This window comes from Perognathus longimembris, chromosome 3 (genome assembly GCF_023159225.1).
Source record: "Perognathus longimembris pacificus isolate PPM17 chromosome 3, ASM2315922v1, whole genome shotgun sequence".
Lineage (NCBI taxonomy): Eukaryota > Metazoa > Chordata > Mammalia > Rodentia > Heteromyidae > Perognathus > Perognathus longimembris.
Genome location: NC_063163.1, coordinates 92,734,225 through 92,752,376, shown reverse-complemented (window position 1 = coordinate 92,752,376; position 18,152 = coordinate 92,734,225). Strand labels below are relative to the sequence as shown.

General features: G+C 44.3%; 1 protein-coding gene and 1 long non-coding RNA gene across 7 annotated transcripts in view; one reads left to right on the top strand and one right to left on the bottom strand.

The window, feature by feature from the left end:
- Window positions 1–17,277, top strand: part of Eif4enif1 (eukaryotic translation initiation factor 4E nuclear import factor 1) — a 51,097-nt gene extending 33,820 nt beyond the window's left edge. For 4 of the 6 annotated variants that reach the window (XM_048343343.1, XM_048343341.1, XM_048343345.1 and 1 more), the window contains exons 8-19: window positions 338–473; window positions 659–838; window positions 2,643–2,875; window positions 6,755–6,826; window positions 7,889–8,072; window positions 9,504–9,583; window positions 9,855–9,994; window positions 11,761–11,845; window positions 12,974–13,106; window positions 14,956–15,297; window positions 15,554–15,724; window positions 16,521–17,277. In XM_048343343.1, the coding sequence (XP_048199300.1) occupies window positions 338–473; window positions 659–838; window positions 2,643–2,875; window positions 6,755–6,826; window positions 7,889–8,072; window positions 9,504–9,583; window positions 9,855–9,994; window positions 11,761–11,845; window positions 12,974–13,106; window positions 14,956–15,297; window positions 15,554–15,724; window positions 16,521–16,762 (1,998 nt within the window). In that variant the 3' untranslated portion in view covers window positions 16,763–17,277. The remainder of the gene's footprint in view (window positions 1–337; window positions 474–658; window positions 839–2,642; window positions 2,876–6,754; window positions 6,827–7,888; window positions 8,073–9,503; window positions 9,584–9,854; window positions 9,995–11,760; window positions 11,846–12,973; window positions 13,107–14,955; window positions 15,298–15,553; window positions 15,725–16,520) is intronic. The other 2 variants (XM_048343346.1, XM_048343347.1) reach the window with 1 other exon arrangement.
- Window positions 1,038–1,666, bottom strand: LOC125349310. Its single transcript, XR_007210504.1, has 2 exons — window positions 1,633–1,666; window positions 1,038–1,411 (listed from the first exon to the last, which is right to left on the bottom strand). It is a non-coding gene; the product is annotated as an uncharacterized LOC125349310 (long non-coding RNA).
- Window positions 17,278–18,152: the final 875 nt, after the last annotated feature.

The window sequence follows — 18,152 nt, the reverse complement described above, 5'->3', positions numbered from 1 at the left end:
TGAGGCTTGAATTTAGGGCTTTGTGCTCTCCCTTGGCTTTTTCACTCAGTTGATACTCTACCACTTGAGCCATACCTCCACTTCCAGAATTAGGATCTTTATGACCGCTGCTTTTTTCAACTTTAGCTACTGAAGTCGGGATGAATTCCCTGATGTTCCTTGATTTTAGAAAACCAAGTATAAACCTAGAATTTTCTTTGATCATTTTCTCAGTTGATATTTTGTTGCTTATCAGCCTGGCATGGCAGTAAAGCACTTCAAAGTGACACTCTTAAAATTTGAACTTTATCCTATCTTGCCCGGAACCTGTCATCTTAACTCCTGTCTTTGTCTTTAGATGATAGAAGATGTTTTAGGAGAAGGATCTGTCTCTGCCAGTCGATTCAGTAGGTGGTTCTCTAACCCGAGCCAGTCCGGAAGCAGATCCAGCAGCCTTGGGTCAACACCACATGAAGAGCTGGAAAGACTTGCAGGTAAAATGGCTTAAGATTCTTTCCTTGAATGGAGATGCTTTCTCTGCATTTGTTAGTCAGTGTCCATAAGCATCAGAGGGCATTTGGGTACTGAGAAGCCTTCCACTTGTGTTCTCTTAGAACTATAAAAGATGAATTTCTGTATTAATTGGGATCCATTGTGCATATTTTGTTTATGATGTCAGGACTAGAGCAAGCCATCCTCTCTCCTGGACAGAACTCGGGGAATTACTTTGCTCCTATACCATTGGAAGACCATGCTGAAAACAAAGTGGACATTTTGGAAATGCTACAGAAAGCCAAAGTGGATTTAAAACCTCTTCTTTCCAGCCTTTCTGCAAATAAAGAAAAACTTAAAGAGAGCTGTAAGTGTTTACTGAGAGTCTGCTTTTGATATCTGAAGAGATTTAGTCTTAAGGTACATGGTTCTAACATGACTATTTTATCATGTCCAGTCTATGGTAGGGGTTGTGTAATGTCCTTCAAAGGCTAATTTTTTTGCACTCTGCCTTTGGTTAGAAGCCGCTAGTCAATGGGTAGTGTCCCATGAACAGAACTTTTTCCTCACTGTATTGCCTGTGACCTAGTAGTAACACCACAAACAGTGCTTTAGCCTTCCCACATATAACTAGCAGGTTCCTCACAACTTTGCCCCAATGTGCCATGTTCTTTTTTAACCCAGAGCCCCACACTTGCTATGCAGGCACTCTTGTGGTAAGCTACTGGCAAGCCCATATTCCTGTTTAGGCTATTTAACTATCTAAATAACTAAATGCTCTAACAACCACAGTATACATACACAAGCCAGCAGTGTTGTTAATGTTGGCTTTTTGGATTCCTGTGTCTAGCAGTTCTTCAGAGGGTTCACTATAATTCATCTCCCCTTCTCTCCCCATAGTTTTCTTTTTAAGGCTAAGTAACTCATAAATTTCACAGTACTGGGGCTGGGAATATGGCCTACTGGCAAGAGTGCTTGCCTTGTATACATGAAGCCCTGGGTTCAGTTCCTCAGCCCCACATACATAGAAAATGGCCAGAAGTGGCGCGATGGCTCAAGTGGCAGAGTGCTAGCCTTGAGCAAAAAAGAAGCCAGGGACAGCACTCAGGCCCTGAGTTTAAGCCCCATGACTGGCCAAAAAACAAAAAAAATTCACAGTACTGTGGCATAGTGATACGTAGCTAAAGTCACAAACCTTCACAATAAGCATCATCATTCTAATCTACAAAGTTTGTGAACTCTATGAGCATTAACAATAAACCTATTTCTTCCAGGTCAGGTGATAATACTTAGTATCATGTTCCCTCTTTCTCTCTCATTCACTCCCTCCCATCACTACCTGTGAGTTGCTTAGTTCACTTTCATCAGTGTCCAGTGCAGCCGATGGGCCCCTCAGCTGTATTTTTCACCCACTTTCCATGGATTCTGTGCCCTTCTCCCAGCTTCCCTCAGATGTTCATGTGTATACACCATCTTGTCAGTTTCTTTCTTTCTTTTTTTTTTTTTTTTTTGCCAGTCCTGGAGCCTGAACTCGGCCTGGGCATTGTCCCTGGCTTCTTTTTGCTCAAGGCTAGCACTCTGCCACTTGAGCCACAGTGCTACTTCTGGCTTTTTCTGTATATGTGGTGCTGAAGAATCGAACTCAGAGCTTCATGCACGCTAAACCACTAGGCCACATTCCCAGCTCAGTCTTGTTAAGTTTTAAAGCCTCATAGTTTTGGTCACCCATTAGAGAGTCAGACACTAACTGCTCAGGCCTGTAATCTTAACTACTCTGGGGACAGAGATAGTTAAGGAGGATCACAGTCCAAGTCAACTCAGGCAAAAAGTGACACCCTATTTTCAAAAGGGTTGGAGACCTGGTTCAGCAATAAAGAACCTGCCTAGCAAGCAGAAGGCCAAGAGCAAACCCCAGTACTCTTCCCCCACCCCCCTGAAAATAGATCTCGTTTATGCAATCTCTCTGTACATATATAATTACAGCCTTCCTACTAAAGCAACTGTTAGGTGTCTCTAGTTTGTTTTCAGTGTCACCCTTTTGTAAAAGCCTCATTTCAATTATGAGATGAATAGCCTTTACCATAACTATGGTAAAGACATAGGTTATTTGCTCTAGCCAGAGAAAATTGCTACCCTGGCTGGGTATAACCAGAACTTTGTGAACTCTTCAGCACATTCAGGTGTTGTGCTATCAGTGGAAGAGGTGGAAGCAGGACTCAAGGGCCTGAAGGTGGACCAGCATGTGAACAACTCAACGCCCTTCATGGCAGAGCACTTAGAAGAGACCTTGAGTGCCATGACCGGCAACCGGCCACTGAAGAAAGATGGAGACATGACTGCATTCAACAAGCTCGTGAGCACCATGAAGGCAAGTGGGACTTTGCCTTCTCAACCCAAAGTTGGTGTAAGTATTTGGCACACACCTCACTTAGGGTTTTCAATCTCATTTTTTTTTCAAGTTCATTTTATTTTTTTCAAGTTCATTTTCTTACCTACCAAATGGTAAATGGATTTTTTAAAAGGGTTTGAAAGCCAAGAACCGGTGGCTCATGCCTATAATCCTACCTACTGAGATCTGAAAGTCTTACGGGTCAAAGCCAGCCCAGGCAGGCAAGTCCATGAGACTCTTTATCTCCAGTCATCCACCAATAAACCAATTGTGGCTCAAAGTAGAGCACTAGCCTTGAGCAAAAGAGCTTAGGGACAGTGCCCAGGCCCTGAGTTCAACCCCCAAAACCAAACACAAAAGATTTTTTAAGCAGGTTGAAAATTTCTTACTAATTTCTTATTTGTTTTTTTATGTATTAACTGTTAGTTGCTGTTTGATAGCAACTATTATCAAAAGCAAGCCTTATTGAAAGGTGCCAGTGGCTTGTGCCTATTGTCCTAGTTACTTAGGATACTAAGCTCCAGAGGATACTGGTTTGAGGCTACCCTAAGCAGAATTGTTCACCAGACTCCATCTCCAAAATGCCCAGCCAAAAGCTAGGCTGCAGGCATGGCCAAGTGGTAGTGTACAAGCATGAGGCCTTGAGTTCAAACTGGTCCAGTACTACAAAACCAGCAATAAAGCCTGAGGTTAATATGTATATATCGTGAATGATAGTTGAAAGAGACTGGATCTTACATAGTTCATAGATAACTTTATTAAATCACTGCTTTAGAGATAAAGCTGGGATAAGAATGAAGCTCATGGCAGAATAACCTGCCTAGTTTGTGTGAGGCACTGGGTTCCATCTCCAACATAAAGCAAAAAAATACGCGCGTGCACACACACAAACACAGTATATGTATTATATATAATTTTGTGTGAGTTCCAGAGAAAATTTTCTGGTTGTTCAGCTTTTGAAGTTAACACAACTGTGTTTTTACAGAAAGCTTTTCATCCTTTTCACTCCTGGAGTGAGGGGAGTGACAGTAACTGGGGCTTGAACTCATTACCTCGCATTCTTGTTTAGCTTTCATTTGAGGCTAGTGCTCTACCACTTGGACCACTTCCAGCTTTTTGCTGGTTAATCAGAGACAACAGTCTCAGATTTGTCTTCCCAGGCTGCCCTTGAACAACAATCTTCAGCCTCCTGAATAGGTGGGATTACAAGCATGAGCCACTGGCACCTGACCAGCCTGCTTTCTTGAGTAGGCAGTTGGCAGTCGTCATACAAATTACTAGATAATCAAAGATGGACTTTTTTGCAAGGCAATTGTATTATCTTGATTTACGAATGGAGTTATATATTTTAACTTTTAGGCCTAAAAGTAGTTCTCAACCATGGCCTATGTGACGTGGCTGCCCTTGTGCCCTTGACACAAAGTGATGCAGAATCAAGAGCAAACAGGAATAGGGAAAGCAGACTCGCTCATCTAGTTGCTTTGCCTCCTAACCCTTTCTTGTCTAGAAGCTGAAGGTATCTACATTGTGAATAGCAATACATGTTTGTTTTGTTGTTTTTGTGCCAGTACTGGGGTTTGAACTCAGGATATGTGTGCTCTCCTTTAGCTTCTTCACTTAAGGCTGGCATTCTACCACTTCAACCTACCTCCAGCCTCCTCCAGCTCTTAATGATTTTGCTTTTTGTTTCTTTTTTTTTTGGTCAGTTGTGGGGCTTGAACTCAGGCCCTGGATTTTGTCCCTGAGCTTTTTCCACTCGAGGCTAGTGCTCTACCACTTTGAGAAACAGTACCATTTCTGGTGATTAATTGTAGATAAGAGTTTCATGGACTTTCCTGCCCAGGCTGGCTTTGAACCACAATCCTCAGATCTCAGCCTCCTTCCTGAGTAGCCAGGATTAAAGGTATGAGCCACTGGCATCTGACCTGTTTTTGCCTTTATTTTGGTGTTGTGACAAGCACTCTAAGCGACATCCTCAGACTGTTTTTCTTTTCTTTTTTTGCCAGTCCTAGGGCTTGAACTGAGGGGCCTGGGCACTGTCTCTGAGCTGCTTTTGCTCAAGGCTAGCACTCTACCACTTGAGCCACAGTGCCACTTCTGGCTTTTTCTCTCTAAGTAGTACTAAAGAATCAAACCCAGGGCTTCATGCATACTAGGCAAGCACTCTGCCACTAAGCCACATTCCCAACCCTCTAGACATTTTTTTTTTTTTTGGCCAGTCCTGGGCCTTGGACTCAGGGCCTGAGCACTGTCCCTGGCCTCTTCTTGCTCAAGGCTAGCACTCTGCCACTTGAACCACAGCGCCCCCTCTGGCTGTTTTCCATATATGTGGTGCTGGGGAATCGAACTGAGAGCTTCATGTGTAGAAGGCAAGTACTCTTGCCACTAGGCCATACTCCCAGCCCTAGACATTTTTTTTTTTAGATAGGTCCTGCTATGTAGCTCAGGCTGACCTCAAACTTGTAACACTCCCTGCCTTAGACTCCCACATGCCACCACCACATCTGCCTTTTACTAGTGTTTACCTTTTTTGGTTGGTGCTATTACGCAAGTGCTTTACTACTTGATCCAGGTCTCTAATCTGTTCTTAGTTATTTTGGGGATTTAGGATTTACCCATGTTGACCTGGGCTACAATCCTCTTTTTATGCTCTCCGTGTAGGTAGGTAACAAACACGCACCGTTATGCCCACAACAGGATGAAGAGGATAGATGGGGAGGAGGGGTGGCTCACTTTTTTTTTTTTTTACTTCAACTGGCCTTGAACCAGAACCCTCCCTACCCCTGCCTCCTGAAGTAGCTATGATTACAGCCTTAAACCACCATGCAGAGCAATAATCTTGTTAGCAATAGTAAACAGCCAGAGTTGCATCAAAAAATTAGTCTATAAATTACTAAATGGTCTTATTGGTAGTTCTTTTTTTTTTTTTTAACTAAATAAGGGCTCTTCAGTTTCACCATGTTCTGTTTCCACCATCATGGTGTTAAAATGAACTAGATTTGACACTGGGGCCATTTCAGTGAGGATTCTGAATGTATATGTAGACAAGTCTTTCCCAGATTTCTGGGACCTGTGTGATAAGAGACAGGAGTAACAGGTTAGTCTAAGTTAAGCTCCAATTGTCTTGGGAGGGTTTGATATTTCCTTTTTTTTTTTTTGTGGTGGTGGGAGTTCGGGAGGTCTGCAGCTCAAGATTGTAGCTCAAGACTACAGCCCATATTCTTTTTTTAAAATTTTTTTTAAAATTTATTTATTGGGGGCTGGGGATATGGCCTAGTGGCAAGAGTGCCTGCGTCATATACATGAGGCCCTGGGTTCGATTCCCCAGCACCACATATACAGAAAATGGCCAGAAGTGGCGCTGTGGCTCAAGTGGCAGAGTGCTAGCCTTGAGCAAAAAGAAGCCAGGGACAGTGCTCAGGTCCTGAGTCCAAGCCCCAGGACTGGCCAAAAAAACAAAATAAAACAAAAATTTATTTATTGGGGCTGGGGATATGGCCTAGTGGCAAGAGTGCTTGCCTCGTATACATGAGGCCCTGGGTTCGATTCCCCAGCACCACATATACAGAAAATGGCCAGAAGGGGCGCTGTGGCTCAAGTGGCAGAGTGTTAGCCTTGAGCAAAAAGAAGCCAGGGACAGTGCTCAGGCCCTGAGCCCAGGTCCCAGGACTGGCCAAAAAAAAAAAAAATTTTTTTTTATTTATTAATTGAACACAAATTTTTTTGACAAGGTGTTGTGCAAAAAGGGTACAGTTACATAGTAGGGCAGTGTGTACATTTCTTGTGATATCTTACACCCTGTTTTTCTTTCCCTTCTCTAGGTTGATATTTTCTTATCTTCCGTCTGTAAATTGTATTAAGAGTTAAAGCCAGCTTTTTGTTTTGTTTTCCTAGCGGAATCTTGAAAGCCATTTGATATCCCCTGCTGAGATTCCAGGCCAGCCTGTCTCAAAGAACATCCTGCAGGTAAGATAGTCTTCATTCTCTTGAGTCCTGAGCCCTCTGAGTCCTCCGTTTTCTGAACTGCTTTTATATAGTAGTACAGTCTTGAGCCATAGCAAATGACTCATGTTGCCTGGCTGTGTATATAGTGCTGCTATCTGACATAGTTTTCTGTTGCCCCTAATTTCAATAAAGGAACTAGGGGAGCTCGTTGTCTTTAAAAGATGACTACCCAAAGGATGATACTTTTTTTTTTTTTTTTTTTTGCCAGTCCTGGGGCTTAAACTCAGGGCTTGGGAACTATCCTTGAGCTTTTTTTGCTCAAGGCTAGCACTCTACCACTTGATCCACAGCACCACTTCTGGCTTTTCCTGTGTATGTGGTACCGAAGAATGGAACACAGGGCTTCATGCATGCTAGCCAGGCACTCTACCACCAGGCCAAACTCCTGGCCCCCAAGGGTGGATATTCTATTTATTGAAATGAACTCCTTGAAATGGAAATGAGAGTTTTTTTCTTTATTAAAAAAAATAATACTGGCCTTGTTTTCCTTTCCCTTGTCTCTGTGTGCCTCCATCTCATGCAGGCCTGCAGTTTGCTCTCCTCTTTTCTGCCTAAAAAAATAGGGCTGGAGTATAGCTCAGTGGCAATGTACTTGCCTAGCAAGTGCAACATCCTGGGTTCAATCCCCAGTACCAAAAAAAGAAAAGACAAAAAGTTAAAAAAAATAATAAGCCCTGATAGGAATTTTACACTTTGGATGATAAAAATATATCCATATAGGTTTTTTAGGTATAATAAATTTACCACTGTGGTAAGGGATATTTATTAAGAAAAAGAAGTTTTTGCCTTCTGGTTTACATTCTTGGTGGAGTTTTTAAGTACCTAGCCTATATTTGTACACTAATTTAAAGCAGATGGCTAGCTGAACATTCAAAGCAGTGTGTTGCAAATACGTATACCCTGTCCCTCAGTGAGGCACAGGACTCATCATTTGGCTTCCAAAAGTTAAATCCATTACCCAAAGATTGTGATTAGAAGGAACGACTTGATTTGTTCACTGAGATTTGGCTTTTCTCCCTTTAGGAACTTCTGGGTCAACCAGTTCAGAGACCTGCTTCTTCTAATCTTCTGAGTGGCCTTATGGGGAGCTTGGAACCTAATACGTCTTTACTGGGCCAAAGAGCACCCTCTCCTCCCATGTCACAGATGTTTCAAACTCGAGCAGCCTCAGCAGACTACCTTCGTCCACGAATACCATCACCAATTGGTAACTAGTCTTTGATTGAACCTAGGGCCTCACACATGCTAGGCAGGTGCCCCAGCTGGAAGCAGTGCTCACATGTAGAAGTCTATTCCCCCATTGTTATTCACTGTGGAGCTTAGACTGGCATCCATGGGCATCCTTAAAGAGTTTAAAAGGAAATTTGAGGCTGGGCATGTTGGTACATGCCTGAAATCCCAGCACTTATGAGGCTAATGCAAGTTTGAAGCCAGCTTGAGACTACATAGTGACCCTGTCTTAGAAAGCTAGAGGGGAGTGGGAAGGAGAAGGGAAGATAATAAATATACCTTTGGGGAAAGGCCTGAGGGAAAGAGGAAAGATAATTTATCTCCCACCTGCCCTTCTATGTAAGTTCTTTCATTTTCTTCTTTTTTTAGAAAATTAAATCCAAACAACTTAGTTTAGCTTCTTAAGTTTTCCAGGCTAAAGAAGTTAGAGCTGACAGTGATGGCTAACCCCTGTAATACCAGCACTTTGATAGACTGAGACAGGAGAAATAGGAGATTGAGACATAACAAAATCCTGTTGGAGAATAGTGACTCTCTACTGAGCAGCTGAAGTTGTGTGAGGTCTTGTGGATACACTGAGACAAGCATTGCCAAAAGCTGTTCTAAAAGTATCCTAATATTTCTGCTGCCCTGGGACCATTGTAGGCTGAAGCTACTCAACCTCAGCCAGGGTTTCCTTGAGAGGCATCTGTCCACAGGGAGACAGAAATCTGTGGAAAGAGATTGACCTTCAGAGCACAGGGCTCTCCACTTTGGCATCCTCTGACTTAGTATGGCCAAATTCCTGGCTAGATAAGTTTTCTCTCAAAGAAGTCTTGGCTCTGAAAAAGACAAAGGTGACAGCTTATTGTGGAAAACAGATACACCAGCAATTAAGGCCATCAGGAACTCTGACTAGGCCAGACACCAGTGGCTCATGCCTGTAATTCTGGCTACTCAGGAATATGAGATCTGAGGATGGCAGCATGGCGACTCAAAGCTGGCCTAGGCAGAAAAGCCCATGAGACTCTTAGCTCCATTTAACCACCAAAAATGCAACAAGTGAAGCTGTGTGTAGCCTTGAGCAAAAGTAGCTCAGGGGAAATGCCCAGGCCCTGAGTTCAAGCCCCAGGACACAAACACATACCTCTGACTAGGGAAAAAGAAAAAAAAAGGATTGGAGGCATGGCTCAGTTGGTAGAACACCAGCTAATGAGCATAAGCAGGTACCAAATTTGAGTCCCGATGTGATACAAAAGAAAAAAACTCTGAGACCCGCATAGCCCGCTGTGGGAGGAAAGAAGAAGAGGGATGTCTGGCAGGAAAGAGGCAGTGCTTTGCAAAAGCAGTGGCATTTAGCAGGGAATAGGAATGGCGCTACCCTCATGCACCAACACCATCTGGACACTGACTGCAACTTTCTTGGCAGGTTTCGCACCAGGACCCCAGCAACTACTTGGAGACCCATTCCAGGGCATGCGCAAGCCCATGAGCCCCGTCACAGCCCAGGTCAGCTGAGCACTATTAAGCCGTCTGTTGCTTGCTTTTCACAAGTATTGTTGTCAGTAGTTCTGCAGCCATGGAACTGTTTAGTTTGTTTTTCAGAACATTGCTGAGTAATGGAAATAAGAGTTCATTTTGATAGTTGGCAGAGTAGTTTAGTCGTCTGCAGTATCTAACTTTTTTCTCGCTGCTGCATGGATGCACCTTTCTAGGAGAAGAGAGACTTTTGTAGAAAATGTATGGACTGTCCTCATTCTTGTTTCCTTATTCCGGGTAGATGAGCCAGCTGGAGTTGCAGCAGGCAGCTCTGGAGGGGCTGGCCCTGCCACATGACCTTGCAGTCCAGGCAGCAAACTTCTACCAGCCTGGTTTTGGCAAACCACAGGTGGACAGAACCAGAGATGGATTCAGAAACAGGTAAACTAGTGATCCTATGTTATTTTGGGTACTAATTTGCAAATACAGGCTTCCTGAGATTAGCAAACTAGTCAGACACAGTATACATCTGTTGTACATACTGGTTTTCAGCAGAGGAAATATGATTAAATTCTATTGCAGGGACATTGAGTTTTTATCCTATAGTTGTTTGTGCTGGTCCTTGGGCTTGACCTCCTCAGGGCACTGTCCCTGAGCTGCTTTTGCTCACAGCTAGCACTCTGCCACTTGAGCCACAGCTCCACTCTGCTTTTGTGGTGATTAATTGGAGATAAGAGTGTGTTAGACTTTACTGCCCTGGCTGGTTTTTATCTCTGATTCTCAGATCTCAGCATCCTGATAAGCTACCTTTACAGGTGTAAGCCACCTGTGCCCAGCTCCCTGAGCATTTGTAATCAAGTCTAGGGCTCTACCACTTGTGCCACAGCTCCACTGTTAATGGTGGTTAATTGTAAATAGTGTCATGGACTTTCCTGCCTTGGCTTTGAACTGCAACATCCCCTATGTGTGGGTTTAGAGATTTTCTTTCCTCCCTCATCAGGGTCACCACTGTTATATGTGCTCATGTTGTTAGACTGTGTGTCTCAGTGCAGCAGTGTGGGGATTACTAGTACTGACTGGAAAACTGGTTTTAGAATTCTATTTGCTTATGATTCAGAGAAATCTGAGACTCACTGACTCACTGTCCTTGGGCTTTTGACCTTTGGGGCACAAGGTTAGGCATGGCTGAAATGCAATGAAGTGTCTCATTAGCCAGTGGGCTCTCACAGTTTTTTCTCTTGTCAACCTGTTATGTCTGTCTACACTGTTTACTGTTTGGGAGGTCTGATATGGATGTGGATCAGGAGCAGTAGCATGCTGCATGAAACTGGTTCCTAAAATACCCAAAATTCTGCTTCATTTGAACCAGCATCTCATTGAACATTGGATTATATGCCAACCACTGCTAAGTATTGCTGCTCCCTGTACTTAGCATACCCAGTCCACAGAATGAAGGTTCACCATCTGTCTTCCTGGCATGGAAACTATACCAGCCCCAGATAACCCTACATTCCCAAGGCCTTCCCTGTAGCTATTCTGTCAGAGCCATTGCTCTCCATCTTAAAGCCACTGGTCACATCCAGTTTAATACAGCCTCTTCCCCAAGAAGCTTTCCCAATGTCTTTGGAGTTTACTAACATTCCTTCTCCATTTCCCCACTGGTTCTTGCTTGAATATGTGTGTTGATTTGAGTGCCCTAAGTTTTGACCCCTCCACTAGATTGAAAGTTCTTGCAAGGAAAGGGCCTTGTTTCACTAAGCTTTTGACTTGAATTCCCTCCGAACTTAGTCATCTTTTTTTTTTTTTTTTGGCCGGGGGGTGGGGGGGGGGGGTCGGTCATGGGGCTTGAACTCAAGGCCTGGTGCTGTCCCTGAGCATTTTTGCTCAAAGCTAGTACTCTGTCACTTTGAGCCACAGCACCACTTCCGGTTTTCTGATGATTAACTGGAAATAAGTCTCATGGACTTTCCTGCCTGGGCTGGCTTTAAACCACAATTCTCAGATCTCAGCCTTTTGAGAAGCTAGGATATGTATGAGCCACCAGCGCCCAACTCTTAGTCATCTTTTTGCATATGTTAGGCACATATTCTGTGCTTGGGAAAGTGAACTGTATAAGGGATTCTTGGCTTGGTCTTGGTTGCTGTGTGATTTTAGGACTTGGGAGTTTCAGTGGCTTGGGCTTTCCCTAATAATTGGTGTGTTCACAGGCAACAGCGAGTAACGAAGTCACCAGCACCCGTGCACCGAGGAAGTTCTTCATCCCCATCCCCTGCTGCTTCCATCACAAGCATGGTCAGTGACCTGTAGTGACTGTGAACCACTTGAAGATGCTCTACTTGGTTGTGCCCTAAGTGTCCCTGAGTACCTTCCACAGGAATACTGACCTAAGTCTTTCATACTTGCTTGTTTGGACGTCCCCCAGGGTTCTAGCCTAGTGAAGTCCCTCAGTGCCAGCAGACTGATTTGTGCAGGCCTGGGCCAGTGCACAGTGATATAGTATATCCAAATGAAGTGTAGGGAGGCAGGAGGAAAAGGTGAGGGACAGGTGAGATGGACAGGGTGACAAGGCAGACAAGTCCAGCAAAATATGCTGGGGAACTCACAAGTTGTTCAGATCACAGTAGTAATACAAAGTCTGGGACAGAGGAGTTTGTTTGCCTATTTGTGGTAAAAGTCTAGTTTGACTGGCTGATAGACAAGGGAGAAACTACTGCTGTGTTCTTCAAGACTCCATGTGCATCTGTACCACACACTTTGAAAACAAGGTCCTAAAACTTTTAGTAAATTTAGGATTTGGGGTTAATAAGAAGAAAAAGGCACATGAATAGTAAGATCATCAAAGTAGCAAAGAAATGGAAACTCAAGATCCCAAATGATGAATCCAAGTGGCTCAGTCTATTAAGGTAATTGTGAAGGGTTGGGACTGTGCCTCAAATGATAGAGTGCTTGTGTAATAAACACAGGGCCCCAAGTTCAAACTCCAGTGCTGCCCCCCCCAAAAAAAAAAAATAACTGTGATTGTTTTGGTAGACTAGTTAAGAGAAACAGTAACATAGAATAACAGGTTTTAAGTTGTCTCTGAAATGGCCTTTTGCAGGTGGAAGGGTGAGCCATTGTTGCTCCAGGGTGTACTGGTCACTTTTTTCCTACTCTAATCCCAGTCCCTTGGGGAAGTGTGGAGCAAAGGCGGGTCCTGTTATCAGAGCTGAGGAAAAGGGATTGTACTCGACTGCCTGTCTCCTGCCCCTTTCTTTCTTTTCCTCTAGCAGCTGTAGCTCAGAATGTTGGCATTGTCTTCTGATACCATGTAGACAATATGGAGGCTTTTAACCTTTGTTGAGCAGCTTGGTTAGTAAATTCTGGCCTGATATTAGGAAAATGCACTTAGGACGTGCTAATGCCAGTTTTTCTTCTTGGCAGCTTTCTCCTTCCTTCACCCCTACCTCAGTGATCCGGAAGATGTATGAGAGCAAAGAGAAAAGCAAGGAGGAAACAGCACCTGGAAAGGTGGCTCCTGGTGACAGTAAAGAGGATATTCTGAAGGCCAGTGAAGGTACTACAGGGTGTGGTGCTAAGAAAGTATGTGTGAGAGAGAATACAGGCCTGAGTGCTGACCAGCCTGATCTGATTTGTCTGCAAAGCGGGACCCAAACCCTTGCTGCTTGACCACACTCCTGTATCTAAGAGAAGAACTGGCTGTGTTAAAAATGAACAACTTGTGGGTGGGGACAAGAAGGGAAAAAGGGGAGGAGGTGAGAGAAGGGGTGATACTGTCCAAAAAGAAATGTATTCATTACCTGACTTACTGTAACCTCTCTGTATATCACCTTTATAATAACTTTTGCTTTTGTTTTCTTGCCAGTCCTGGGGCTTGAACTTGGCCTGAGCACTGTCCCTGGCTTTGTTTTGCTCAAGGCTAGCACTCTACCACTTGAGCCACAGCGCCACTTCCAGCTTTTTCTGTATATGTGGTGCTGAGGAATGAAACTCAGGGCTTCATGCATGCTAGGCAAGCACTCTACCACTAAGCCACATTCCCAGCCCAGTAACATTTTTTTTTAATTTTTAGAAAAGATCAGAAGCTGGGCACTGGTTGCTCATGCCTGTAATCCTTAGCTACTCAGGAGGCTGAGATCTGAGGATCGTGGTTCGAAGCCAATCCAGGCTCCGTGAGACTCCATTAGAAAACTGGAAGTGGTGTTGTGGTTCAAAGTGGTACAGTAGTGCTACCCTTAAGCAGAAAAGCTCAAGGACAGTGCCCAGGCCGCGAGTTCAAGCCCCACAACCCACCCCACAAAAAGAAAAAAAAAAAGGAAAGAAAAGAAAAAAGGGTTGGACCAGCCCACAATCTCAGGGTTGCTCAAAGTTCTGACCAACCTGAGAATGCCGTGAATGCTGGTTTAAAAGAAGGAACTGCAGTTCAGGATTATTTAGTTGTTACAGCTTAATAACTAGTACTTGTCATTATAGTTCAACTAGTTTTTTGAGACAGTCTTTAATACACATATCCCAGCATGGCCTTGAGCTCACTGTATAGCAGCCCAAATAACCTGAAAACTTAAAATCCTGCTTTAGCCTCCTAAGTGCTCAGATTATACCACCACACCTAGATTTAGCTCAGCAGTTTTATTTCTAAAAGGTTCTCCCAGTGTAGAGACAAAAATCTGCAATGAGTGAAGCATATAGGTATAAGAGCCTTTTACAAGTATACAAAAAGTGTGCTGTTCTTTGTGAGCTGCACAGATTGTAAAGGACATGGTGGCACTAATTCTACTAAAATAGGGTTACACAGTTGCAAACTATTGGTTAGAGAACCTTTTGCCTGTGTACAAGAAAAACAGGACAGATTTCTTTGACAAGGCTATAACTGCTGTGTGTGTGTATGTGTGTGTGTATGTGCATGTGTGCGTGAGCACAACAGTACTGAGGCATGAACTCAGGGCCTGGGCACTGTCCCTGAGCTATTTCGCTCAAGGCTAGCATTCTACCACTTTGAGCCACAGCTCCACTTAGGTTTTCTGGTGGCTAATTGGATAGTCTCATGGGCTTTCCTAGCCAAGCTGGCTTCAAACTGCGATCCTCAGTTCTCAGCCTTCTGAGTAGCAAGGGCTATAGGCGTGAGCCACCAACAGCTTTACACTATGAGTCAAAAAAAAAAAAAAAAACCAACCCTCCTGAAGGGTTGAGAATGTGGCTTCTTAGCCATAGAGTGCTTGCCTAGCATGCATGAATCCCTGGGTTTGATTCCTCAGCACCATATACAAAGAAAAGGCTGGAAGTGGTACTGTGGTTCAAGAGGTAGAGTGCTAGCCTTGAGCAGTGAGAAGCCAGGGACAGTGCTCAGGCCCTGAGTCTAAGGCCCACGGACTGGCAAAAAAATAAAGTACTGTGGTTCCTTACAGACAACCTGCTGTCCAATTCCGTACCCAATGCGGATGGAGAGTCTTCGCCTACAACAAATCTAAAGCTGTCAACATTACAGCGGCCTTCATGTTCCACCCCACTGTCCCAGACAAACCGTTACACCAAAGAACAAGATTACCGACCTAAAACAGCTGGGAGGAAAACACCCACCTTGGCATCCCCAGTTCCAGGAACACCTTTTCTCCGCCCCACACACCAGGTCCCCCTCGTTCCCCATGTCCCTATTGTTCGGCCTGCTCACCAGCTTCACCCAGGATTGGTCCAGAGGATGCTAGCCCAAGGGGTACATCCACAGCATCTCCCAAGTTTGCTTCAAGCTGGTGAGTTTCAGAGCCAAGCTGGTCTGGGAACCTGTGTGACAAGTTAGTGGCATGGATGATGTATACCGTGAAGAGATATCCATTCCCAGAGATATTACTAGATTCTTGCACCAGATTCTTACACCAGATCCAATCCAACTCATCCTCTTAGTCCGTTAAGTCTAGGAACCTAATGAGCATTCTTCATCTTTAATGAGTTTGCAAGTCAGCAAAACTGCACATAACTACAACTCAGCCATTTCTTCCTTCTGCCCAGCAGGTGTGCTTCCTCCAGGGCTGGACCTGACCCATTTACAGGGACTATCTGGCCCCATTCTGGGTCAGCCCTTTTACCCATTACCTGCTCCTGCTAACCATCCCCTCCTAAACCCTCGTCCTGGAACACCTCTGCATCTGGCAATGATGCAACAACAGCTCCAGCGCTCAGGTGAGTTCCAAGAATGGGCCAGGAAGCCTGAGATAAGATGAGAAGGCCTAAAGCTTAGGACCAGTCTCCTGGAGATGAACTGACCACCTTACTTTGTCCTAGCAAGACTTGTGGCTGAAATACGTAACTAGAAAATAAGATGAATTAAATTGACCTCTGGGATTAGAGACCGTTGTTCCTGCAAAAACAGCGGGAGAGCCAGGAGAGTCCTTGATCTCTTATAAAAGGTGACGAATCTTCCCAGTAAAAGTTGAGCTATGAGCAGGGGGCCTGTGGCTCATGCCTGTAATTCTAGTTACTCAGGAGGCTAAGATCTAAGGATCACTGTTCAGAGCCAGCCGAGGCAGGGAAGTCCATGAGACTTTTATCTCCAGTCCATCACAGAAAAAGCCAAGCTAGGGCCTGCCCAGAGTAGATGCCCTCTCAGCAGATAATGTCAGTGCTATGTGATGAGAAGCGGCCCTGTCATCCAGGGTGGGTTTTCAATATTAATAGCTTAACATCTTAGCTAAGGTATTGAATTCCATTTCTCGAAGTCCTAGAGTAAGTCATTTCATAAAGACTTTGGTTCTGGGCTGGAATGTGGCTTAGTGATAGAATGCTTGCCTAGCATGCACAAAGCTCTGGGTTCGATTCCTCAGTATCACAAAGGCTGAAGTGGCACTGTGGCTCAAGGGATAGAGGGCCACTTTTTGGTTCTGTTTATTGGATAGGGTTTGAGTGAAGAACCTGGTAATAGTAAAGAACCACTGTCCCATCATACTCTGAATGTTTCTAACCCTTCTTATCTCCATAGTTCTGCATCCTCCAGGCTCTGGATCCCAGGCAGCAGCTGTCAGTGTGCAAACGACCCCTCAGAACGTGCCCAGTCGGTCAGGCCTGCCTCACGTGCACTCTCAGCTAGAGCATCGCCCCAGTCAAAGGAGCAGCTCCCCTGTGGGCCTTGCCAAATGGTTTGGCTCAGATGTGCTGCAGCAGCCCCTGCCCTCCATGCCTGCCAAAGTCATCAGTGTAGATGAGTTGGAGTATCGACAGTGAGCAGGGTAGGCAGGCAGGCTTACATACGCCTGGACCTATGGTGGCACCCTGGGCAGAACACTTCCTCGTCTTGGGTTGGTTTATAGGCTTTTACTTTGGAACACTCCAGGTAAAGCTCTTTAGGGAACCCACACACATGGCGTGGTCTCACGACAGACAGAAGGATCTTAAACTATGTAGGAGCAGAGCCTACATGGTCTGAATACAGGATGCACAGTGCTGTCAATCCTGAAAAGTCTTTCTTTTTGTAAAGTATGTGAATGATGTGCTGGTGTCTTCATTAAGATGTGGCACCTAAGGGTTCTGAGGAAATAAAATGTATAGACCCTTATGTACAGACCTGTGTATAAACTTTTGTACATACATATAGGATAGCTTTTTTGAACTTATACAGCTGTACATAAAAGTAGTTGATATTAGTTATAAGCCTGTGTCAACTGTTTTTTCTTTTTTTCACTTGTACATTTGGGACTTTTGTTTGATTAAAGTTGCATATGCTAAGTGTGTGAATGAAATGAATGGCATTGCTGTGTTTATTTCCTCACTGAATCCTTTGTTTCAAACAGATAAGCCAAGACATTCAGGCTCCTTGAGGGAAATGGCCTGAAGTATCAGTTATTGTAGAACTGGACTCTATTTTGATTTAGGGGGGAGAAGCAGCTTTTTCTTAACCTTTAAGACTCCAGGGGTGGTTGGGCAAGGTTGAACTTACCCCTTGTAACTACTAGCAAGGTATTTAAGTAGTGTACCCTTTTCAAAGTTCCCAGAAAACCCACATTTTGGTTCTCCTTTCTGGCTCAAGGTTTCTCAGTCCTACTAATTTGAAGTTTTCAAGCTCACGCCCTAGTTAGACACCTCTTGAGGGCCATAAAAGCTACTCTGAGGCTAGGCATGAGTGGCTCATGCCTGTAACCCTAGCTATTTAAGAGGCTGAGATTGGAGGATTGCAGTTTAAAGCCAGACCAGGAAAGTCCATGAGACCCTTATCACCAATAAACTACCCAAAAGGCCAGAAATGGAGCTAGAGCATTAGCTTTGAGTAATAGAAGCTCAGGGTCAGTGCCCAAGACTTGTGGCACCAAAAAATAAGCTTCTTTGACTCCATGTTCCAGGGTAAAATAATGACGGGTGAACAAATTGCTGCCTTTTCATTCCAAGGGTGAAATACAGAATACAGCCTGACTTCTGAATGTCTTACACTTATATTTGAAAGCACAAGAAAAGTCAACTTTCAACAGAAACCATATGGAGAGAGGAGAGGTCTCTTACTAGCACTTACTGGCACTCATTCTCCCCGTTCCCTCCAAAAATACCATTTGCTTTCTGTGTGATTCTTCAGCCGTAGAATCCTTACAAAATGTTTTGTTTCCACAAGTGGAAGTTGAAAAGT